We start from the raw sequence: 26,205 nt of genomic DNA on the forward strand, positions 1-26,205 counted from the left end.
AAAAAACATTTTTCAATTTCCAAAATACAATAAAAAGCTCATTAAATGAAGTATTTATTTCATTGCTTTATTTATTTTATTGTAACATGTAAAAATTGATAATTGATTCGAAGTGGCGTATACCAGCCGGCCAGTCAAAACTTCAAAGTCCTTTAACTCGCTTACCAGGCTTTATACTTTAATAATATTTTGTATCTGGATCGAGGACATATACAGGTATAACATAATGAAATATTACGAAAATCTGAGAGACTTTTTTCGTGCCCGCTTCACGTGGAATGCCCCATTAGTCTGCCGCTCCGTGTTTTTGAAAAAAAAAACAATATTCCGAAATAAATATTTTACCGGGATAAAAAAGTAGCGTCTAGCACTCAGAAGTAATGTAACATTCTATTAGTGAAAATTGACAATCGGTTTAATAATCGGTTTAGTAGAAACAAACAAAATTTTCAGCTTAATAATATTAGTATAGATGAATCGGAAAAAAAATATGATTTGTTAAAATATTGAATTACGCATTTTTATTCGAGTGTTATCGTATTTCAACGTAGAAAGTATAGTTGTGGTGCGTGCCGTTATTCTAAAATAAATTTCTCTGCAATAAAATCTTGTTGCTGTTTGCAATATGGTTACGCACTTCCGCGTAGACTTATTAGTTGGCCACCTTATAGCATTTGACTACGTCCGCCGCCACGACAAACAGTATTGAACCGATGTTAATACGATGTGTCGGCGATATTGTGTCGGACCGATTTTTATGCCCAGTTCAGTCTAATTTTACCCGTACACACACACCGACAATCTTGGATGTATTGCTTACATTCCGATCGGAAATAATATAATCCTTTCGGCTAGATGACACCACAATGCGCCTGCTAATAATAACTTATTTGCAAAATAAATTGATTGATTAACCATACTCGGGTGACAAAGTGCAACGGACACGGAACCATAGTGATAGAAATTAGTTCTTAAAACAACATCATCTCGGTGACGGCCGTAAACGAAACAGCGTCTTGAAACTGACTTGGAAGTATTGAATACTAAGCTGTGCTAGATTTTTTGTACACACACGACAGAGTGACTCCACTACACCTGACTGTAAGTGGTGAGGGGTTTAATAGAATGCCGACTGACGAAAGATTACCCCTCGTTAGTGGTCAGAGTTGTGTTGGCCTGTTGGAACCGGATATATAGGCTGATCCCGGAACGCGACACACGTGGCCTATGGCGGGTTTTAACACCTTGTATACGGTGGTCGCTATCCGGGCGGATATCAAATATTCTACCGCCAGCAATCTAGCAGTCAGAGGTGTTTCCAGAACCCAATCGTCTGTTATGCAGCATTATGAGCCTGTGTAAACGTTTCGGCTATAGTCCAACGCATTAAACGTGTATCTCTCAACAATAGGCCCTCTACATTTAGCTAGAAACAGCGCTGTAGTGAACACTTTTTGCAACACGCATGACCTTGATATTTAGAGGTCATCTAAATGGAGCATGACATTAAATTTACTTAACAATGTGTTATTTTTAGTTTTGCACGCGTTTTGAGATGGAGTCGGTTTTTGATACATTTCAGGTTGTTGGATTTAAAGAGGTTTTAGTATTAAACACTTGCAGGACTGGTAGTCGCATTGGTGTAGAATTATTAAAATATCCCCGCTAGTGTGAACGCATCTGAAAGTTTGTGTGCAATATATTGCTGCGAGAATTTGCAAATCTAAACTTAGCTTTAATGCACTTCTCTTACGTTGGCAGGTGGTGCTGGCTGTTGCGGCGACGTGTGCGCTCGCGCAGTACGCGGAGGAGCGCGCGCCGAGATACATCGCCTCCGAGACCAAGGCTGCCACCACGCCCGTGCCCATCCTCAAGCAGATCAACAGGTAATGGCCTCTATTGTTCTGTCTTATTGAAGTTTCATAACTGAAGAGAGTGACTAATTTTAAATTTAGAACTTAAGGTAACTCTGGTAAGTAATATCCTTTTGATTACACTCTTTTTATGTATAATGATTTATTCTTTTTTATTCAGCCAGTTAATAATTTAAGAAAATAATCACGTTCAAATTCAGAACGTTAAATAGATATCTTTCAACGATATCAATGTTCAAAGGGTAATTTAAAGCAATTCTAGTTTGTCCACATTATGAATACTTAACACTATTCCATAGATCATAATGGGTAATTTTTAATTAGATACATAACATTACCAGTCCACTGGCGACAATAAACAGTATCTGCCCTTAATCTATAACCTGCCTAAATAACGTGAAATACCTATAAACGGGGTACAAAAAACAATGAAAGAACTAAAATGAATGATCTATGGTTTTCAGACACAACGAGGATGGTTCGTACACATACGGATACGAGGCAGCAGACGGCTCGTTCAAGATCGAGACCAAGTCCCCCGCCGGAGAAGTCAAGGGCAAATACGGGTACAAGGACAATACTGGAAAGGTATGCTTTTAATATACTCACTCAGAAAATGGGATATTTCATTTTAATTCGATTTTAACTTAAAAATGCAGAAAATATAAAGTCATAGGAAGATTAGCAATAAGGTGTTTTTAATTTTTAACTTTCTAACATTTACTTTCTGACTATATTTTCAAATTACTCCCTCTATTCTTAAATACTAGGTTCAAACCGTCCACCAGTGTGAAAGAATTAATAATTTTATTTTTTCATTCGTTCCATTTAGATTGTTCCAATTTCGAATGTGATCCAAGATGGCGACACTTAATATTCGTTTTTTGAAATTCCAGCTCCGTGTGATCGAGTACGGAGCGAACAAGTATGGTTTCCAACCGGCCGGAGAGGGCATCACCGTCGCTCCCCCCACCCTCGTTGACGAGTCTACCAGGGAGCCTAAGACTGTAAGTTATTCAGCCCTGTATTATATACTGTCCCACTGTTGGGCACGGACCTCCTCTACTACTGAGAGGGATTAAGCCTTAGTCCACCACGCTGGCCTAGTGCGGATTGGTAGACTTCACACACTCTCGAAATTCCTATAAAGAACTTTTCAGGTATACAGATTTCCTCACGATGTTTTCCTTCACCGTTAAAGCAAGCGATAATTCACAAAGAATACACACATCATTTTTTTAGAAAAGTCAGAGGTGTGTGCCTTTGGTGTTTGAACCTGCGGACATTTGTCTTGGCAGTCCGTTCCACAACCAACTAGGCTATCGCCGCTTTTAAGTTATTTATTTATTAAAGTATAAATACCTATTAGATCGTAGATACAGTGGAAGGTATTTTGTAAGTTATAGTCCCTCTGGTATGCTACGACCGCTTTGTACATTCCTGTCATCAAGCCGCAGAGTATAGTAGTGTTGCTAATGTTTGAGGCTACTCATCGCTATTATGATCAGCTTTTATACTTATTATTAATTGAGAGACGGTAGCTACATTAATGGTTTCACTATATAATACCGTATCCTGGTTATATTTAAGATACACATGCATGAACCTTAGATATAACTAGTGAAATCATGCGATTTCTCTGAAAGATATATACTTGGCTATGTCTATTTTGTCCCATAAGTATCATTTTAGGCAGGCATCAAGTTGAATTTTCAGAGTATGTATCAATTAGGTTCAAGGCTAAAGCTCATTGCTTTCATATTATGTGTTAACAAATTCCCATTCCACCCCATTCCAGCAGGGAGGTCGCGGGCAGTACAACTCCCCCGACTACGACTACGAGGAGCCTGCGCCCGCGCCGCCCCGCGCCCGCGCCCCGCGCCGCAGCCCCGGCCGCAGCCCCAGCCACAGTACAGGCCCGCGCCACAGCAACAGCAGCAGTACAGGCCTGCACCCCCACCCCCACCACAGCCCCAACAGCAGTACAGACCGCCTCCGCAACCCCAGCAACAGTATAGACCTCAGCCCCAGCCGCAGCCGAGACCGCCGCCACCTCAGCACTCTGCTCCTGCTCCTCCCAAGGTGAGTTAGCAGATGACACGCTTGAGTCAGAAGACGTGATACTAGATGGAAAGTAATAACGCCTGATGGAAATTGATAGCGGAGTCACACGCTCATATCTAGATGAATGCAGGTCGCCCTAATGTTTGGAACGTCGATTAGACTGGGCCTATAATATGGTCCTTTGTATCGTTATCGACTTCATAAAAGGTTAGCAAAATTGCCGATTTATTTCATTCTTTATGGCTTATTATATATAAGTGAAAAGACTTCAGTTTAACGAGCGATTGTACGTAGACAAACTGTCTGTAGCTTCATATTTTTTATTCACAATCCGTTGCACATTCCAGCCTCAGTTCTTCGCCGGCGCCGCTCCCTCACCGATAGACGACAACTTCTTCAACCCCGAACCCGCACCACGACAGTACAAGCCCAAGCAGGACTTCAGGCCTGCCCCACAGATCCAGGAGTTCGGCTCCGATGACTTCGCCCCCGCCCCTCAACGCTACCAGCCTAACCAGGTGCCCCAGCAGAGGAACACGCAGACCTACTCCATGTTAGACCAGCTCCTCAAGGAGTACTCTCTGCCCCAAGGCGGTGCCGCGCCACTCCACGACATCAGCTTCGGATCCTACTAGTTTAATAAATTCTCATTTGTAAATATTTAGAATATTTTAATTAAAATGATATCCATTTGTTTAGGTATGGCTGTGTATTTATTCCTTTGGATAAATAGGGAATGCTCGACTAAGCGTCATTTGAAATTAAATTTGAACCTTATTAAATGTGAATAGTGTTGGTAATACCTTTAGATCTGTAGACAGAGGCGCATAGTCGTGTAGTGATTTCTTGTTTCTACTGATATTAAAACAATGCTCAATTAATAAAGGGTCGTAAATGTGCCAATAAAAAATTATTGATGCATTTGTTTTGAAATTTACAGGTAAGTGCAATATTAAATTGATTAAAATCATAGTGCCAATTATTATTTATACAACCTACGTTTTTTTTTACAACCAATTGAGTAACCTCCACCTTTTGAGAAACTTAGAAATCACCGAAATTAAATGACACTTTGAGCATTTATTATTTACACTGAATTTAAAGTTATTTTGTATCATAAAATACAATTTTCTTTACGAATAAAATAATAATTTGAGGTAGGTACTTATGCACCCCATTTTAAAAGTATTTGCATTTTGAATGCCTATATATTAAAATCACCTCAATCTCATTTCTTTTAAGTTATGTTACCATTGTAAGACAATAATTACAATCTACAATTTAGATTACGTCTGACAAGAAATGTTTATTTCGTACATAAAGATGTAAATCCGTTATCTAACTAGGTAGTGGAAGTACTGAGACAAAATCTATCTATGTAAATATGAATGAATTATTATGTTTTGCATCCAGGCATTATGCGTAAGCGTTTGATGTTTTAAAGGAAATTACAGTTAGAAGTGGTTCTAGGAAGAAAAATTTACTATAACTAGGTGTTGTTCACAGTTTAATCCCCGTGAAACACTAAAAAATAATTTATAGCGTCATCTGTACGTTAGCGCCATCTATTTAAGAATCAGATTAACTTTTCAATTATATTCCACGGGAGCAAATTACCGATAAAAACATTACGCCAGGACATGGTTTACCCGTATGCCAAATTTCATATTTAAACCAGTTCTTCTTCTGTTTCTGCTTTTAATTCTAATAAATCGCCAAATATTTACACAAACTTTCGCGTTTATAATATTAGGAAAAATTAGATAAGTAAGATACAGAGATATATCGAACAAACTGTTTAAAACTATGTAGCTAGCTAAAATTTTACAGAAATTATTTATCAATTAAATTATATAAGAGTGATATCAATTTAGGTAATTGATTCAGTTTAGGTATTGTTGCCCTTATTCACCATTCTACCGTTTTTTTTGTGATGCACAGCCCTGATTAACATTTCTACTGTATTAATGGACCTGTAATACATATCAGGCTTGGTGTCTCGCTGATGAAAAAATAGATCGAAAATGCCATGTCACAAGAATGTAATTATATTTAAAGTGTGATGGTTCTTCAGGTTTTTGGGGCATTTCTAGCAATTTACTCTGCTATAATTTTAAAAGACGTATCATCATACATAACTAATACGATTTACTATTTGTGCAGGGTAATATTTAGAACTATGGAACCACACATACCACACCCTCAAGCCTTTATCGCTAAAAGGGTAGGCAGTGGTGTAACCAGGGCACCCACTTTTCGCCATGTGTGTTCGCCACAATGCGATATGAGATATTTTGTCATATCGGGCACAAATTTCAGACTCCATGCAGACACTGAACCCGTATGCACCAAAGAAGGCCACCGCGGGTTTTGGTTGGTGTGCCGGTGTAGGGTATACAGGGTTAGGGACTCGGTCCAACGCTCGCTCGGATGATTTTATACTCCCGAGCGTCGACAATGGGCCGTAAGACCGGTGAACAACATAACCATCCCACTCACCCTCCAAGTGGTGGTAGCGATAATGCGTTTCTTACCCGCGAAAAAATGCTGACACTGAATAAAAACCCAATATCAACTATGGAAACGATTTTAAAAATATCTCTATCACAGAAGACTGACCCTATTTTATTTGGTACTAGCTGACCCGACAGACGTTGTCCTGTCTTAACTATGAATTTGCAGCGCGCATTCTGTCAATCGCCGAAATTAACTTTTCTTAAATTTTCTAACGTTCCGCTCAACTTCCTTAATTTTTTTCTTTCATAAGATCCTTCTCCTGACAATAATTAACACAAAAAAAATATTGAAGACGGTCTAGCCGTTCACGCGTGATGGCGTAACCAAGGGAAATAGGGATTCATTATTTTATATATAAAGATTATTATTCTGAACACTTCAAGCGAAACTACGTGCAAAAATAAAATTTCTACCAGCGATGGTATTAAGGGTTGAATATCCCGGGGTCCCAGTTTTTTTATTCCGATCTACAAAAAGAAATACACAGCCAATTTTAAAGTAACTTTGAGTATAATGATAATTTTATTAAAACACAATTGTTCCCTCCAATCACTGGGGTCAAGTCCCTTCCAAATCCGCACCACACAAATATCTTAATTACACAACAAGTCAAATAAAGCACTACATTGTTATAAAATAGTTTTTTATTTGCGAGGGCCGTGTGGAGGTGCCGTTGTGGGAAACCTCCACACAATGTGTGTGTGTTCCCACTATATTGCATCACTTTAGTACTTACTTGAACGGTGTTGGAGTCAGTGAGTAGGATTTTTTAAGCAATTGAATGACGATCAGTACTCCTAATGGTAAACTCCAGGGTCAGTGGTTATCATTCCTATGGAAGGATGGTAGTGTAGGTGGAAAGATGTGTGTGGTGGTCAGAGCAAACCACCTAAAACTCACCGGTGGCCCTCTTCAGCACATTAGGGATGGCTGCGGGCTTCCTCTGACGGAAGTGTCTAAATTGTCGTCCGCAGCCGCCTCTGCACGGTGCTGCCTAGTGAAAGCAAATAACCTACCAAATTGTATAGTGTTTTGAATTTGTAAGATTGTTAAAATGAAACCGAAGAATCACACTGATCACTCCATATATATGCTTAAGATTACCAGACGAAATTACTAGAGTAAGCACACCTGAAATTCAGATTCCTGGCCCAGAAAGACACAAAGTTGTATACTAACATTTAGGTTATGTTATTCCATTAAGATTTAAACTTGCTGAATTACGAGCTAATACGTACATCAAAGCAAATAGACTTATATTCTTTACTAAAATATAGACTAAAATACAGGATCTTCCAGATTACTCCTATTTATCTTTATCACTAAAGGTACTTCTTACCTCATAGAGAATATCACTGAAAGATATTGGGTTCAATCCCCAATTTTCTAACACAAATTATCTGTGAATGAATCCTATCTCGAAGTACTGGATCAATTAAGCGGCCAGTAGTAGAAAAAAAGCGAAATTACTTTTGTAACCCACATAAGAAACAAATTCGGTTGTGCCTACTCTATAGAAACTGTATAAGAATAGAAGAGTATCAGACCTTCCAAGGGTTTTTGTAATAAAAATATAGGCATTTCGTCGCAGTATCACGCATGCCGATATGGTATCTGAGTTAAGTCAACGACCGCTACAATACGCAATAACCGGAAGTCTAACTTAACGCTCAATGCTCCTGCGCTTCTTACATCAAACGCACTAGTTTCAAACCCATTTTGAGTGATGTTGCGTTCTGTGGCCAGCTTTGTCAACAGGATTCATAGGTTCACCGGATACACGTGGGCACGGTTTTACTATCACAAAAAAATGGATGATGGCAGTTATTACGCTTCGTACGTCTAGGAGTTTATTGTCAATATCAAAACATTAGTAAACAGCTTCACTTATGCGCGGCTTGAATTGATAATGATAAGAATGATACCACTGTCTGACAAAGTTGTTACATTGGTCATCACATTTATTTATTTATTTTATTTTTGCACTCCACATCCAAATAAATTTTGTACATAGGCGGACTTAATGCCGGCACTCTTTCCCAGTCAACCGTAAGGACTTTACATTGCTGGAAGTAAAATTAGTCCCCCTAAGTAATTTCCATTTCTCCTACCAAAAATCGGAAACCACATGAAACCAAATGATCGTGTAGTTATAAGCGAAGGTGACTACTAACATCAGCTGCTCGATTACCTACTTTCTTCTGCTACCATAACAAAATATCAGTTAGTATTATATTAATTATTAACGTTTTCTCGCAATTTTGTCCGTGTGAAACAGTGTTTTCCGGGATAAAAGTAGCTTATGTCCTTTCCAGCCTTCCAAACTATCTCCATAGCAAACATCGAAATTCGTTCTGCAGTTGAGTTTATGGCGTTCAGATAGACGCAGCAAAGGACTTTTTTTATAATATTAAGTACAAACCAGTATATAAGTGCGTTATTTCCGTGCTGCGTGCCATTCAAGAAATCCGACATCACAGTTATTTATGAGTTAAAATGTTTCCTAAATTCTTTCACAAAATAGCTGAGGCTGAACCGGTTTGTATGTCGGAAGTAATTAGATACAAAGTGTAATTAGTTTACAGCCTTACACTTGGCACACTTTAAATACAGTAAACAAGGAAAGGTTTATGTATGAGGATTCTTGCCGGCTTAATCTTTACAATATCATAGAATAGTTCGTATGAATGAATTAATTTATATAAATAATAAAAAATGATAACAGCCTTGGCTAATATTTAAGAATAATCCACTTGTGTTCAGGAAACTTAATATTCATATTTGAGCATTTGTTGTGATAATCTAGACAAATGGTAATTGTTACAAGCGTTTTAATATTAACTAGATATTCTTGGATTCTGTAGTGATTTTTTGTACTATAAATTTCTCCTGACCAACACCTGAGTCCACCCTGTGACCATGAATCCTGCAGGCATCGAATTGTTGGGATAAAAATATAATACTAAAACCGCAATAAAATCCGAAAACTAGTTTTATTTCAATGTGTAACATTCGCGTAAACATTAGAAATTATTTATCATATGTTCCTGATATAAAGCGTAACAAACAGGCGTCAACCAAATAAGTTATTCTATAAAGGTACAATATATTGACACCGCTTTCTGATGGGTTAATAAAGGTTATTTTAAACAATTTACAACCTAGATCCCAACAATTAATATTGCAAAAATAAACTGCTCATATTTATCAAAATAATTGCTAGTGTAGTTTGCGTAGTTTTCTTATTTGCTGCTCACCCCCTAATTACCTTTTGTGTAACAGTCGCAGCCATGAAGGCTGGCCATTGTTTAAAGTTTTGAACAAATATATGAATACTCACCAACGTAATGTTTTGGGAAAAGACCTTGACATGACATGCATATTTTGTAATTACATTAATAAAAGTACACGAAAAAAACACAATTGACTATCTTAACTATAATTGATTCATGATTGTCTCACAATCGATCGATTGTGTAAAATATAAATACTGGTTGCATAATTAGCAGAAAAAAATAAGTTCCAAATGGGATTTTTTTCAAATTGTAACAATTAATGGTTGATATTTTCCTTTAATAAAAGAAATGGACAGACTTATAAAACATTTAATGGCCGATACGCTTATCATAATTCTAAAATATGGTATGTTTTGTTTATCATAATAATACTATACGTCGTAAATTATAGATATTTTACTGTAGCTAACTGGATGGGAAAGATATCAAGAAATTTATATTTCTTAAACATGAAAAACTTCATAAATAATTCATCATATTTCCATATTTACATTAAGCTAGATGAGTATTACTTTACCTAAACTAATCTACAGAATTAAAATTATACTGTTCTAACAACGGTAACTTTAAATTATTAATAACTAACTTTACCTCAGTGCCTTTGCATGGTTTTCTTAGTATCATCAGAAGAGCCTTCTTCTCCAAGAATTTGAACATTTCTGACCTGCTTCCTTGGTGGGGCAGCAGTTGTTAACTCAGTTGGGGGTGATGTTGTCGGTACAAAGTCTGGACTTATTGCCAATATCAGCATTTTCAGAAGCAACGCTTCTCTAACTTCTGGTGGTAGATATTCTGGCATATCATCAATATGATTGGTCGCAGAACCTGCAGTGTCATAAGGCCTTGTGTAAAGCCTTCTTCGAGACATATATCGCTGATCATATTGGTTATCGTAATTGTATTCGTTTCGATACGGTTCGTATCGATAGTCGTATCCGTCGTCTTGATATCGACTCTGGTATCGATAGTCGTCTCTGTACATCGGTACGGGGTAGGGGGGACCTGGCAGCATCTGATCCATTAAACTTTGCAAACGATTCTGTCTTAATATTAATACGTACAGAAGTCGTCGTAAGTCTCTAGTACTTACTGGTGCGGAGATGCTGCCCATCTCGTCTCCTGGTTCATATCGTGGTTGGTAGGACACTGGAGCCCTATACGGGTTTACAAATCTTCCCTGATACCCTTGTAAAGGCACTCCCCTTTCGTCTACTGGTATAGGAATTATTCTAGTCGCAGGTCGTATCTCATAAGGCGTCGTGGCTTCAGTCTTTTGGGTGGGTGGAACTTCTTTTACGAACTGTGGCTCCAGTACTTTGTTTGGAAATTCGTACTGAAGAAAGGGCCGCTGGTTACCAATGGGCACTGCAGCGCCAGGGTTATCTCTTAAATACTCACGGGTTCGGAATTGCACAGCTGGAGACGGTCTTCTGTATATAGGCTGCTGGTATATCCTATCTTCTGGGTCTCGTGGGGGTATATGAACCACTGGTACTGGATTTGTAGTTACGACGTTTTCGTTATCGAAAATTCTTCCCGTACTTGCTTCGACTGTTGTTTCCTGGTCCTGAAGAGGTGCTTCTTGGTATTGTTGCTGGATTCTTTGTCGTGCTGCCACGATAGAGTGTATAGGCACCAATCTAGGTCGAGGTGTGGTTGTCGTGAATAAAGGTCTGATAGTGCCGAGAGATACTTGACTACCATATTCATCGGTTGAATCGTCACCTGCTGATTGCTGCAGGCTTATCATGTGAGGGTTGGGACTGGTTCCTGACAATTGCCTTCTGATAGTATTGGCTTTGTTACGCTCAGTTTCAGGTTCTTTTTCCATCACATCCTCGTAAACTGGCTTTATAGTCGAGGGCAACTTTGTTGTAGTTTGTTTCGTAATTAGGTCTTCCTGCGTTGACACTGGCATGGGCTTCAATATCTGTGTTCTAGTCTTCAAAGTGTCTTCAACCTTAGGCTTATAACTTGTAGTAGTTTCTTCGGTTTTTTGCTTTTCAGTATTTGAATCCACGGTCGGCGTAGGCCTAGTACTAGACGCTCTTCTCCTGGGAATAGATTGGATAACAGTACCTCGTGTGGTATGACTTCCTCTAGTGGGATAAACAACAGTTGCTAATGGTCTTCGCGTTGTTGATGATACAGTTTTGTTCATGCGGACTACCATGGCGGGGGTACTCGGAGTAGTGCTCGTGGTAACCGGGACCGGAGTACTTTCACTAGAGGACGAGTAAGTAACGCGTTTAATCTCGCCATCTTTATCGATGTATCCAAAAGTCCCCTTGACATTCCCAAGCACATCCCTACTTTCAATCTTGAAGGTCCCGTCATCAGCTTCGTAACCTATCGTGTACGACCCGTCATCATTTAACCGGCGTATTTGCTTCACGATTTCAACTTTAGATGGATCCGATTCGCTGGCTTTGAGGATCTCTTTAGTGCTTGATTCTGGGGTGGCATCGGTGGTATTGGAGGCTGCGGCGGTCGCAAGACACACGACAACGATTGTAAGGATCATCTCGCCAAGGCACGCACCGGCATGACTGCGGCAGCTGCGCGCGCACACCACTCCCCTATATAAAATATAGCCCCACTAGCGTCCTCAGCCGTGCGAACAGCTTGCGCAAACACTACTATTGTTGTCATTTCATTATCTGAAACGGAAAATCTTTTTTTATAAACGTCTACCAGTGCCGTAAGATCCAGATTGTTTAATTGTCAGTTTTGCTAGGAGTGATCGAGTTTTAGGGTATATTTATGGTATATTCTACGTTTAATGGTGTATTGGTGGCTATTGTTTTTAAATGAAAGGGTGTCGGTGTGTGTTCCCACGTCGGACAATGTCGACGTTTTAGGTCAATCTATAATTAATTTTAGTCGTATATTCATACTAACAATTTCAAACATATGGTACAAGCTTATGTGGTCATGAGAAATTAAATTTGCAATGCTGTTTTAATATATTTATTTCATCCTATTTTATAAGAAGTGAAATAGTTTTAGCTACAGTATGTAGGCACTAGAAACATAAAGTGGTTTCTTTGCTGTTGCAGTATGTCTTTGAAAATGGCAAAATCCCAATAATTCCAATAATAATTTCATCCCTCTTCCCAATTACAATTCTTTATTCAGTCAACAGTTTATCTGGCAGTATGGGTAACTATTTAAATACTCAGAGAGTTGATTTCATTACTCCACCTCGCAGTCCTAATTTGGGTTGAGATTCCGCTAAAATCTTATGGTAAATGTTAATGTTCTTCATCACGTTTTTCTTCATCGTTAAATGTTTAAAACCTTATCAATGAATGTTGTCAACTATTGCGTACTATGCCTTTTAAGTTTAGCTTCGAAACCGCAACCGTCGTCTCGGCGCTCGGATTTGTATTAGGGGCTTCCTATTTAATTTTATTTATTTGGGACAAAAAATAATTGTACAATATATATCAGAGATAACTGTACAACTAACTATATTATCCATAGTTTATAAACACAAACCTAATACATGATTAAGGAATTTACTACAGAACTAGGTTCAATACGTATTGACATAAAATTAGTCATCTTGCTTATATCTCCGAAAAGGTTTCCATAGGTACAACCAGAACATACAACTATTCACCATATGTGTTCCGTCCGAGGATGCGATAGGCAAACATGACGCCATAATGGGTCCGTATATCGGACTCTGGGCTGCTACTGAGTAAAAAAAGGCAATATCACTTTGCGCGACGTATTTCAACCTGGGACTACACAGCAGTAGTGATACCACGCATGCAGTACAGCTATGCTACGGGACCAATCGCTACAACCCTACTTTCATAATAATTAGTATCTCTTTATTATGTTACCAGAACAATTACTGTTTGCATTCAACAAATGACTTTAAAATGATGATTTAAAAATAATTTTCCGTCTAAATATTCCCAAAATTAGAGCAATTTCAACTTAATCAATATTCACATTACAACATATTTTATATAATTGTCCAATGCAATTTTCAGAAATCTTTCATTACATATAATGTAAATGAGAAGTAATAAAAGATTCTACCTAGTAGATAATAAAGAACTCTATGTGCAAAATATTTAGGCTTTTAAAGCTACCAACTAACGCTATGCATTCAAACAGAGACATGTTAAGAATTGAATGAATAGATGAGATTATAAATAGATTAGAGTGTTACCAGACTGCCTCGGAGACATCACCCAGGCAGCCACAGCGTTCTGTGGTCCTGGGTTCGAATCCCAGGTCGAAAAAGTGATGTTTGTGTTTTTCTGTTCATTATCAACCCAGAGTCTAGAATTTGCCCGATATGGCGACAGGCTTGCCCTCTATCACGTCATGGGACGGAACACACTTGGCGAAAAGTGGGTGCCCTGATGACGCCTGTGCATACCTCTTCGGAGAAAAATGCGTGATGTGTGTGTGTTTTACAGTGTGTCTATTAATTTTGCCGCCCTCAGCGCTCCATCTTCCGATAACGTACAGTTTTATTCTACGAGAGTATATTCCGAATATACTCTCGTTGAATAAGACTATACTGACTGTATCATATTATTTAGAATTCTGCTACGGCAATAACATAATAAATATAAGATATACTTTTTACGCCATCTAGTGGTATAAATGTAAATCACGGCAGATTTGTCTTTTCCAAATGGTTCTTTACAATTCCGCGTAGTTTATTTTTTATGTAATATGTCTTAAATTCTTTAACAACTTTAGATGGCGCCAGTATTATTCTTGTAGGTCCTACTATGCTTCTAGTCTTTGTAAAATCCAAATTGTATTCAAACTTAGTGCTCAATCCATTATTGTTTTTACGTAGACGTGCAGTTTTCGTTTTATGACGTACAGCCTTACTATAGACTCCAGGAGTTAGTTGTGTCTGTAGGAGGGCGATATATGACTCTGTCTCTTTTCAAATTAAGTATGAAAATGTTACTTTTCGTTGTTGTTGTTTATCTTTCACTAAGTAGGACTGATAAGGTTTAGTCTCTTAATCAAATATATTTTTATAATACACAAACACGAAGTGTATCGATGCGGTGATCGAAATTAGTGCCGTATTGTAGTCAACCTATCTGTTACCTATTTCCATAAAACAGGCTATGAAGTATAACCCTTGCAATCTGACAAATTATTAGAAGAGCGCAGTGCTTACAACGCATTTGTAATTCAAACTAGCGATAAGGTTTAATAAGGCAGAGCAATTACCTCGCCAGGCACTTCCGATTCTCCAAAAAGCTAAAACTTGTCTTGTCAGTATAATGGCGAGTCAAATCTTGGCGGTGTTCACAGACAAGTGCTACAAGATAGTTGCCGCAAGAAACATTTCGTCAATTCGAAAATTTACTATTCAATATGTCATCTACCCTCAAGTCAAAAGCGGCGATAGCCTAGTTGGGCGTGGAACGGACTACCAAGACGAATGTCCGCAGGTTCAAATCTCAAGGGCACACACCTCTGACTTTTCTAAAAAAATTATGTGTGTATTCTTTGTGAACTTATCGTTCGCTTTAACGGTAAAGGAAAACATCGTGAGGGAACCTGCACATCTGAGAAGTTCTCTATAGGAATTTCGGTGTGTGAAGTCTACCAATCCGCACTAGGCCAGCGTGGTGGACTAAGGCCTAATCCCTCTCAGTAGTGTCGGAGGCCCGTGCTCAGCAGTGGGCAAGTATATAATACAGGGCTGATATTATATATGATTATTATGTCGCCTACCCTCAAGTAGCTTGTCTGTCGCATTTTTTAATATCTTTGCCAAGGCCTCGATTTCCGATACGTTTTAGGTATGGAACTCGATAAGGCGATATCCTGATACGCGTCAAGTGAAACACGCCGGCCTTGCGTGTACTTACTCAGAATGCGGAACTATTGCAATTTTTTATAACACTAATATAGAGAATAATTCACGCTTGGGTATTGTTTGATTGGATTATTGTTTTTTGTGGTTATATTTGAGGGAGGGTTAACAAATAAAAGTCTTTATTTATATTAGATTTATTTTTAGTTATAGTTTACTCTTGTAATAGCTGCTGGAATGTTTTGCTAGTTTCTACATATGGCGCCTTAAATACAACAAAGTATACAACTATTTAGTGTTGTATATGTATAGGGTAGCCGTTGCTTGTTTGTTTGCGACTGAATATATTCAATTGATTGGGTTAAACAAAAACACATATTTCTATATTATAAAAAATATAATTTATTATATAAACAAAGAAGTACAAAATACCATTTGTGAGTTTTTACAAAATCGCGCCGCGGACTATCGCGCGCCGGATCGGTTCATACTTAACCTCTATACTAGAATTACTTTAAGGTACTGATTAGACACGTTATGTACACGGGACGGCCACGCCGCCACTGTCCCACCGCCACTCTCACCACACGACACCGGGCGCCTGGGGCAAAGGACACTTTGGCTGAACCACACAAAGCTATTAAGTTTCGTACCAAAAAAAGTTCACTTAAACTTACGTGAACTTTTTAAGTAAGAATCGTAGTATCTTTACTAATATAAAAGCCAAAATGACCTTTTAAACCCCAGATTCTACCGGCCGACAGTGATGCCTAGCTCACTCTTAAAACTGGATGCCGTGTCCTCTGAGGAACGCGTCGATCTGTCCCGAGGAGACGGACTCGCCGCCGCGCGGCGCCACGTAGTAGAACTGCGGCGCGGGAGACGCTCGCTGCGGCGCCGGCGCGGCGGCCGCGCCCTGCCCCTGCGCCGCCAGGCGCTGCGCCTGCGCACGCGCCGCCGCGCGGTCGCGCTGCAGCTGGCTCTGCTGCAGCTGCTGCTGCTGCGCGAACAGCTGCTGCGAGTTCTGGAACTGCTGCTCAGATTGCTGCCTCTGGTATACTTCTTGTGGGTTCGAGTGCTGGATCTGGTGTCTGAAGAGTGGCACGTTGGACGCGGGCGAGGATGGCACGGGAGCGATTTGGGGTGACGGTATGAACGGCCTCTGCTGGGGTTGCTGTTGGGCCACGTATGGCTGCAGTCTCTGGTTAAGGTTCAACTCTCCCTTGGTTTGTGGCAGGGTTTGGAACAGCTGAGTGTTGTACTGTCCGCTTGATGGGTCGTATACCAACTCCGTCGAGTACAGAGGGTTTCCGCTAGGCGCGGGGGATGCGGCAGCGGCTGTGGTCTTACTGGGAGTGGCAACAGTAGCTGTCGTGGTTGCTGGCAATTGATTTTCGCGGTGGAATTTCGCAAATTCAGCAGCGAAATCAATCTGCGAGGGTCTGGCGGTAGTCAGAATTGGAGAAGGAGATGGCGAGTAGTTAGGCTCAGGGCTGTACTGAATCTGAGGCTTTGGCGTCACTTGGATCTGTGGCTGCGGTCTGAAAGTAGTGGGCGGCGGCGGCGGCAGTGCTCTGGGCGAAGTGGGAATGGGCACTGGTCGTGGAGTGATGGCAACCTGTTGCGCGTGGTAAGCAGGTCGTCTTGCCACTGGGCGCTGGACTACTCTAGGTCTGATCTGCTGCAGAGGCTCCTCTTCAATTTCATCCTCATCGGCGTCCCTGAAGTCGTTCTGGAAGAAGGTCGTGGGGGGTCGGGCGGTCGTAGGCCTGGGCGCCGGCCGAGTCGGGTAGTTGGGCACTCCGTCATCGCGCTCCGCGGAGTCTGGGGCCGGCGCCTCGGGCTCCTCTTCTTCGTTAGGCTTATTGGGGTCACAGGGGTTGCCGGACACGTAGGTGAACTCGCGCTTATTGCCATCGGGGTCGATGTAGCCGTACTTGCCGCGCACAACGCAGTCAGTGCCTCGCGTCTCTTCCTTGAAGGACCCGTCGGCCGCCTCATAGCCGAATGTGAAGCTGCCGTCATCGTTTACCTGGAGGTTTATGAATAAAAATGTTAATACAATAGACTATTTTAATTTAAAGAAGGAAACACTTTGAGAAGTAAAAACAAAATATAAAAAGCGATGTTAAAACTACAAAAAGCAAAGTTTAGTTTCGTTTCAAATTTCTGCAGATCCAATTTCATTAGCCTCTATTTATATACAACAAACTGCTCAATAAGGAATTCTCTCTAATTCTTACTTTATTGTAATTCCGGATGGTCTGCACGGGCGGCTGCTTGGGTCCCTCGGGGGCGGGTTGCGGCTGCAGTTTCTGCCGCGCCGGCGCTCGCTGCAGCGCGCGCGGCTCGTAGTCATCCAACCTGTCGTTCTGTCTGTACAGCGCGTCGTACGCGTCCGCTGATACTAGCACCACCTGGAATTAAGGAATATGAGCGGTCATATAGGTAGCTTAGCATGTGGATAGTAACCTATTGCTTGTAATTTTACCAATGTGACTAACAATTCATTTTGGAACGAGGATGAAAAGCAGTCGACAAATATTTAAAGTTAAAGATCCACAATGCACATCAAAGGCTATGACAGGGAGTCAGACAATTTATTTGTTTAAAAACTTAATAGCTCTTTCTAAATTTGTAATATTTTTTGTGATATTGTAAGACTAATCTTGGGTGTAATTCATACTAACGTATTAGTCCAATGCATCTTAGTTAGTCACAATTATTCTAGAATCTAAAACGCAAATTAAAAGATAAGATACCTGATCGCCAGCGCCTCCTTCCTGTCCTTGCGGCTCGTAGTCGTACTGGTCGTCAATTTGCTGCTGGAGCCTCGGCCTGGGGCGAGCTCCTGCCGCTAGTCCGGCCGCCAGTAGAAAACATAGCACCTGAAATAGAAGAGAGTTGGTTAAAAACTAGAACAACACAACAATTGTCAAGAAAAGGCTGATTTTTTATTGAAAATTTTAAGAGAGAAACAGAAACAGGGCTAACGTTAGTAGATCTCTACGGGAATCTGACATCGTTTTTCATTCACGTCGCTGATACTCTAAAAACAAAACGTAAAAGCGAGTGAATAAAGTGCGCAAATAGAAATAGGAATCTCCACGCCCGTGTGAATATACTGGGTACTCTGGATGTGATTAGTACATTTACATTTCATATAATCATTGATAGACCTCTTAAATTTTCAGAGTAAACACAACCTTGACTTATTTCTGTAAATTATTCAGTTTTAAACCTGCTTTGAAGCGAAAAAATTATCTGGCCAAACACTAATGATGGAATTATTCGAGCAACCTTCATTAATATCTAATGAGATTTGCAAATGTAATAAATAACCATGTAAACATATTGAGTAATATAATCAGAGCGTGAATAGCTCCGTACCCTTGGACAGCCATAATAGGTTCTAATACCCGCCCCCACTGTACGATAGAATGGCTCACATAGACAGTAATCATTTTAGTTATTCTCAGCTTATTAATTAACTCGATTAGTTTAACGTCCGTCTTAAACCAGGAGAATATCAATTAATCTCCATTACTTTTTAAATTAGCTGGTTAGTTATACTTAACATATTTCGTAATCACTACAGGACAATACATATGGTAATTAGAACGCCATTGCCACAAGTCAACCAGTTTCCAATCAATAAAATTATTAACATCATCAGCCACATAAAGTCCTCTGCTGAACATAAGCCTCCCCCAAAGATTCCAAACGGACCTGTCGAGACCTCTATCAAGTCGTCTGTCCAACTTACAGGGAGACGTCCAACGCTACGCTTGCCGGTACGTGGAATCAATCTAATATAAATAAAATAGCCCAGCAAAATTCTAACTATTGTCTAGAGATTAATGACATTTCTGAAGACATTAGTTAGACTGATATTTTTTTTTACCAGAGCAATCAACATACGATTCTTATATCCATGTTAGCACTAATTGAAACATGTATGCATGCTCGTGAACATAATAAATTGCTATCCCATTCACACTTAAGGCATATGGTAGTAACAGAGCTATAGATCCTATTGACCGAGGGCAGTAGTTTCAACCAGAGGGCCTTTCAACTCCGAAGATAACCTTAACATTTCAACAGCTATCGAACAAACGGCCTCTGCTCTTGATATCGATCAGAAAATTATATTTCATTACAACTGACCTTTTGGTGTCTTTATCTTGGCTGATAAGCGGAAGGTATTAATAGATTTACCATTGAAGATTAGTAAAAAAATATGAATACGAAGTAAAGCGTATTTTTTTCTTTTTCTGTCAAGCAATAATGTGCAGTTGGTAATCAAAATTTTATGTCTTCACTAGTATAATGCCTGGTTATTATTGGTAATTATAAGACCAATCGCAGCGAGTGCATTGATATCCAGTGCCAAACTTAAACTATGCATGATAAGTATGTCATATGTAGTTGGTGATATTTTTTATGCACATTTTCAACCCGTAATCTGGAATATGTACCCGATATGGCGGCCGGTTATCATGGGACGGAACTAATAGTTATAAACCCTAGTTTGACCTCTATTTACCTACCTACTTACCCTTTTAAGCATAAAGGAATGTGTGCGTTTTAATACACCGTTGTAGTACTACTGTCTTGCCTTTTCATGATCCCGTAGTCACAACATTCAGTGATATAAAAACTACAGGAAAATCAGAGCTAAGCTACTGTTATATATTTCGAACGTCTCATAAATCTGTTCACATAGCTCGCGTGTTTTTCTTGCGAAATTTCTAGACAAAGATACATAGACCTGTCAAGGATAGATAAAAAAAATTGTAATCATACGGTTTTTTGCAAGTCGATGTAATTAGTGTTTTATGTTGAGATAGTGATGCAAGTTGAGACTTATGAGCCGGAACTTTTTGTAATCAGACTTGTAGTCTAAGAGCCCGTGAACTCCAGACCTTCGTTATTTTTTAAAAGCTGAAAGTTTGTCGGCGCATGCTCCCAACACATGTAACAACGATGGGCCATTATGAAGTTTGGGCTACAGTGGCTTTGGCAGGTACACGGTACTAAAGGTGTGTGTGTATCAAAAACGTCTGGTTAACGAGGAAACATTATTTACTTATTACCCAAGTACTATATATAAAAATCAGCTTTTATACTATAACGTAAATAAAATTATAATTTCATGAACATTAAGGGTGTCTGGCAAGGGATTGCCACTATGTTAAGTGTCTGTCAATGAATAACGTGATTTTTAATAATTTTCTGAAGGCAATACCATAAAATCTCACTTTATTATTTGATGAAACTAGATCGGTATTTTACACACCTTTGGTACCGTGTACCTGCCAAAGCCACTGTAACCCAAACTTCATAATGCCCCATCGTTCTTACCTGTGTTGGGAGCAAGCGCTGACAAACTTTCAGCTTTTATAAAATAACGAAGGTCTGGGGTTCACGGGCTCTTGTTCTATTGACTTTTACATATATGGCTTTACTGGCTATTATTTTTTGTTGAATTGGTTTGTCGGGCAATCAACTTAATTGAAACTAGTAGATATATAACGTTGGTAGTTTCTATCGACAGTTGGCAAGCTTAATTCGCTACGCGACTAATTTTTCGAAAAATATTCCAAAAAATAAAATGTGCCGGTTCCAAATATGTATAAAAACGGAAGTGGAAAATATCATGCTCGCTGTCGATGTTTGTTTTATCCTATATACATTATAACCAGCGTAAGCTTCCTACAGGCAAAGCATAGTAAAACGTAACTTTACTACAATTTTATCACTAACTGCGTAATTATCTAATATACTATAATCTAAAGTGCAACTATAATCTAAATTACAGATAAAAATCACCAAAACATTTTATGACTTCAATAACAGCTAATTACAATTGTAATCGCGCCGCATACCGGGCCAGTTGCGCGTGCGCATCGTTACGTCACCGCCCGCGCCAGGGCGACCACACTAACTAGAACGGACAAACGGGTCAAACCCTTTCGAATAATTCTATTGTGTAACTCGTGGTTTCGTTTATGAACTTTATTGATACAAGTTTTTAAAGATATTATAATTATATTTAACATTTTAACACTGACTGATAGATAACGCACACTTTAGCTCTTTAAAAGTATGAAATTTAGCACACAATATCCAGAACGGTAGTGAACGCAAGATTTTTGTAGGATTCATTACTTACATACCGTAGACTGCCTCCGTGGCGTAGTTGTACTGCATGAGCGGTATGACAGGGCTCTGAGATCCTGGGTTCGAATCCCGGGTTTGCCATAGTGATATTTGGGTTTTTATACTCAGTAATAGCCCGGGGTCTGGAATTTGCCCGATATGGCGATAGGCTCACCCCCTATCACATCATGGGACGTAAAATACTTGGCGAAAAGTTGGTGCCCTGGTTGCGTCTGTACATACCCCTTCGGGGATAAATGCGTGATGTGTTTGTTTTTCATTACCTAAAGATTTACTAATTTTCTCGTCTGTGATACCATAAGTCATACGGCAGGTAATGTAAAAATATTATTTCTCGTCTGTAACTACGAGCCGGGGTTACTGCTATGCATAAAATACATCCGGTTCAATTTTCTTTTTCAGCGTCAGCGGTAATGACTATGATAATGACTTTCTTGTGTATAGGAAATAGTCATTGGTTGTCACACTATTATAATACAAGTTTATTTCTGAAGGAAATATTTTGTATAAACTTGCACTGATGATTTATTTCCTTGGCAATCTAATTTGGAATGTTATAGCGTTATAACCTAACGAAGGAAAATTATTAAAATTTGAAATAATATGGGCAATCGGGGCTGCTAAGTCTATATAGTACTATATTTATGAATTCTTTATTCTGAAAGTTTTATTTTACATATTTATATATAAAAATCATTAATGCATAAAAAATATAAAAAAAACTAATCTACCTCCAATAGACACAAGACCCAAGCCACCGCTGGTTAGGGATTCAAAGTCAGGTATCTCCTCACAAATCACAATGCGTCCCGTGTCCAGCATTACTGCCTTCTACATCTAGCTCTTGACCCAACCGGCACTTGAAAGCTTCTGAAGATGTTGGTCGAGGCTCTTTAATACCTATGCATGCGTAGAAACGACAATCGGGACAATAATTGTAGAGTCCACATCCCACATGTCAGTTACCTCATGTGCCAGGTCCTAATATTAAGAAATGCTGTATTTTTCGGCGTTGTTTATGTATTATTGTTATGTATTTGCAACTACTTGTAACACTGGCTTATTATATTTAATACACAGAAGGAAAAGTCTAGACATATTAGGAACCATAATGTCAATAAGGAAGAGCTAGATCCAGTATTTGTGCTGATATTATACGATGTTATTTCTCTGGATTCCACCTAGGAAACACAATGTAAATACAGAAGCTATAAAAAGTATTTAAAACACTGACATCCTAAATCATCATGTTGGAACAAGGCCTAGCAAGTAAGAAATAAAAATTTTGCAATAAGAATCCGTGTCATTGCATATAAATACACACTCAAAAGATGTCAATAGTTTCGACACGTGATTGAATGCCTATAAATAAAATTACACAAGTCACTGCCTAAAAAACTACCGTATTTTAAAACACAGTATAAAAAGATGAGGAGGTAATTTGCGATCGTAATTTTGAGGCTAACAATGACTTCACCCAGACTTAACAGTGACGGATTTCTAATGGTATGGTAATGTTCTTACCACTGTGACTTAAAATAAAAAGCTATGAGGCCCACTCATTACATCGTCCATGGTATTATGACTAGAAATAGGTTACGATGTCCTTCAAATACCAACAAATATTAAAGAGCGGGACTACTATTTGTTACTTTTAGAATTTTAAGTGATTGTCATGAAAACAAAATCTTTCCACTCTAATTTACTTAATTCGATATTATGTACGAATTAAATGAAACGAAGTGAACCCTGCACCTGATGGTAAGTGGAGTGAAGTCCGATAGAGTGACGCCGAGAGATGATTACCCCTCATCAGTCGACACAATTATGCCGGCCTGTTGAACCGGAGATACACATGCTGATCCCGGAACGCGACACTTACGTGGGTCACTATAGCGGGTTGTAACACCTTGCATACGGTGATGGCTATCCGGGCGGATATAAAATATATCCTACCACCACCAAAGTTTCCATGATAGTAATTTAGAAGTAAATAAGACATAACGTAAGAAGTAATAGAAACCACTAAACTAATATCAAGAATGTCGGCTAAAATTAGAGCCTGCCATAAACAGCGGGTCTAATAAGCTGGGGTCCTAATTCTCGCGTCAGAGTGAAAGTCACTTGAAACAATAATGCGTGTAATGATGTCACATGTTTAGACAATTCTCGATTGCTGTTGACGCGAAAGTGTCACTATTGCATGTCATTAAACGTGATTGCGCAAGATTCCGGGAAAACAAAAAATGTTTGTCACCGCAGCACTCGAATTTCTTGTTTCCTTAAAGTTTCTGTCATTGTATAGAATGTATTTTATCTAGATTCCTCATTTGCATTGTGTCTTTCGTAGAATAAAATTCCCTTTTCAGCAATTATGCTAACATTATAATTTTATCTTATAATAATAATGTTATCTTCACACACCCTCTAAAATTCCTAGTAGAAAATTTCGCAGATACGCAGGTTTCCTCACGATGTTTTCCTTCACCGTTAAAGCAAGCGATAATTCACAAAGAATACACACATATTTTTTAGAAAAGTCAGAGGTGTGTGCCCTTGGGATTTGAACCTTCGTCTCGAAGTGAAGTCTACCAACCCGCACTAGGCCAGCGTGGTGGACTAAGGCCTATTCCGTCTCAGTAGTAGAGGAGGCCCGTGCTCAGCAGTGGGACAGGATATAATACAGAACTGATATTATTATTATTATAATAATATTATAATATCAGCCCTGTATAATATGCTGTCTCACTGCTGGGCATGGGCCTCCTCGACTACAGAGAGGAATTAGGCGATAGTCCCCCACGTTAACCTAGTGACCTACTAATTTTCTTGTATTTCCTATAAATATGAATGCTTATGTAAATGTTTGGATGCTTATTATAAGTAAACGCAGAAACCGCTAAACAGACTTAGATGAGATTTGGCACACTGATAGATGGCGTGTTTTAAGCTTTTTTGTGTTTTTCTATATGTGCAAGCAAAGTGACTGCACTGTACCTGATGGTAATGAGTGGGGTCCAATAGAATGTCGACTGACGAGAGACGATTACCCCTAGACAGTCAACACAGCTATGCCGCCCTGTTGGAACTATTGGCTATTTATTTTTTAAAATAGATGGCGCTATGGATCGTTTCTGCGGAAAGGCGGGACAAGCGGGCAAAGTCGCGTACAATATCTAGTTATAGTATAATATTGTTTTCAAGGTAGATCTATAACTCTCGGCAATAGCCCACAATGTGCGTTTACAAAATATAAACCAATTATTTGTATCAAATATGTGGAACATTCACAAACATTTGTGTCAGATGTGAGTGTGCGAGATCAAGGCTGTCGCAGGACACGACATTCAACTGTTGGACCTGCGAAATGTACCAACCGACATTCCGTGTTTTATATTTATACCAGCTGCGGCTTTCGACTACGCCCGCGTTATAGAACGTTTCCGGGATCTAAATCAGTAATTGGCACTCTGAGATATTATAATTTAACAATGGCAATCATTACAATTTAAATAGTAGCACCAAATAGAATTTATACAAACAAAAACATTTATACGCAAATTAAACATCAATAAAGAAATACGTAATAAAAAAAACCAACACCAGAATTTACGGTTTCAAACCCAAAACTTTAAGACGTCACCGATTTACAATTTTGTGGTGTTAGGATATATTTTATATCCGCCTGGAGAGCGACCACCGTACACAAGGTGTTAAAACCCGCTAAAGTGGCCCACGTAAGTGTGTCGCGTTCCGGGATCAGCCTGTGAATATCCGCTCCAACAGGCCGGCATAGTTGTGTCGACTCAAGGGATAATCACCTCTCAGCATTAATCGTCAATCGACATTTAATTGGACCCCACTCTACTTACCATCAGATGCAGTGGGATTATTTTATTGTGTCCGTATAAGAAAAAAAAACCAGTACCTACTCACTAAGAGATTGATATGATTACACAATTGCAATTAATTACTAAAACCAGTTCATAATCTGCTTCATTTGGCTTACATTAACCTATATCTAGGCGTCGAGATGACATTTGTAAAGATCCCACGGTATTTATAAAAACCACAAGTTAACCTTGCTGCTGGGTACTTAAAGACTTGGCTTGAAGATAATCCGAAATTGGTAGAGTTTTGATAGTAGATAGAAAGTAGGGTGGAATAGAGAAGGGTAAATAGATTCTTGAATTATTTTTGGTGAAAAGGCCAAAACCTCTCATTAGACGATAGTCATACGTCGTCATACAGGCATTAGACAAGATTTTTGTAAGTACTGGTACAGCAAAATAATAATGTACAGTCAGCCTCAGAAGTGGTTGAATAAATTCAAATCTTCAAAATTCTCCTGAACATTGACTTGAACTGAAATATTTTTTTTTATCTAAAATAAAGTAAACCCTTTGAATTTTATTATATTGAAGAAGAAACGATTATTGATGAGAATATATTTTTT

At 39.1% G+C, this 26,205-nt stretch overlaps 2 protein-coding genes and 1 pseudogene across 2 annotated transcripts in view; 1 reads left to right on the forward strand and 2 right to left on the reverse strand.

Annotated features, from left to right (window-relative positions):
• Positions 1-1,125: 1,125 nt before the first annotated feature.
• Positions 1,126-4,910, forward strand: LOC119190466 (annotated as a pseudogene).
• A 5,363-nt stretch (positions 4,911-10,273) lies between these two features.
• On the reverse strand, positions 10,274-12,289 carry LOC115444717 (proteoglycan 4-like). Its single transcript, XM_030170600.2, has one exon. It carries the CDS (start codon positions 12,273-12,275, stop codon positions 10,344-10,346), a length of 1,932 nt encoding a protein of 643 aa, XP_030026460.2. The 5' UTR covers positions 12,276-12,289; the 3' UTR covers positions 10,274-10,343.
• A 3,655-nt stretch (positions 12,290-15,944) lies between these two features.
• The window catches only part of LOC115444718 (pollen-specific leucine-rich repeat extensin-like protein 2), a 48,967-nt gene continuing 38,706 nt past the window's right edge, over positions 15,945-26,205 (reverse strand). Inside the window, exons 2-4 of the mRNA XM_030170601.2 lie at positions 18,329-18,454; positions 17,810-17,983; positions 15,945-17,598 (exon numbers count right to left, since the gene is read on the reverse strand). Of these exons, the coding sequence (XP_030026461.2) occupies positions 16,348-17,598; positions 17,810-17,983; positions 18,329-18,454 (1,551 nt within the window). The 3' untranslated portion in view covers positions 15,945-16,347. The remainder of the gene's footprint in view (positions 17,599-17,809; positions 17,984-18,328; positions 18,455-26,205) is intronic.

The sequence above is a fragment of the Manduca sexta genome, chromosome 24, assembly GCF_014839805.1.
Source record: "Manduca sexta isolate Smith_Timp_Sample1 chromosome 24, JHU_Msex_v1.0, whole genome shotgun sequence".
Classification (NCBI taxonomy): domain Eukaryota; kingdom Metazoa; phylum Arthropoda; class Insecta; order Lepidoptera; family Sphingidae; genus Manduca; species Manduca sexta.

Coding starts and splice junctions, on each gene's coding strand:
- LOC115444717 (XM_030170600.2), bottom strand. CDS start 12,275: ATGATCCTTACAATCGTTGTCGTGTGTCTTGCGACCGCCGCAGCCTCC.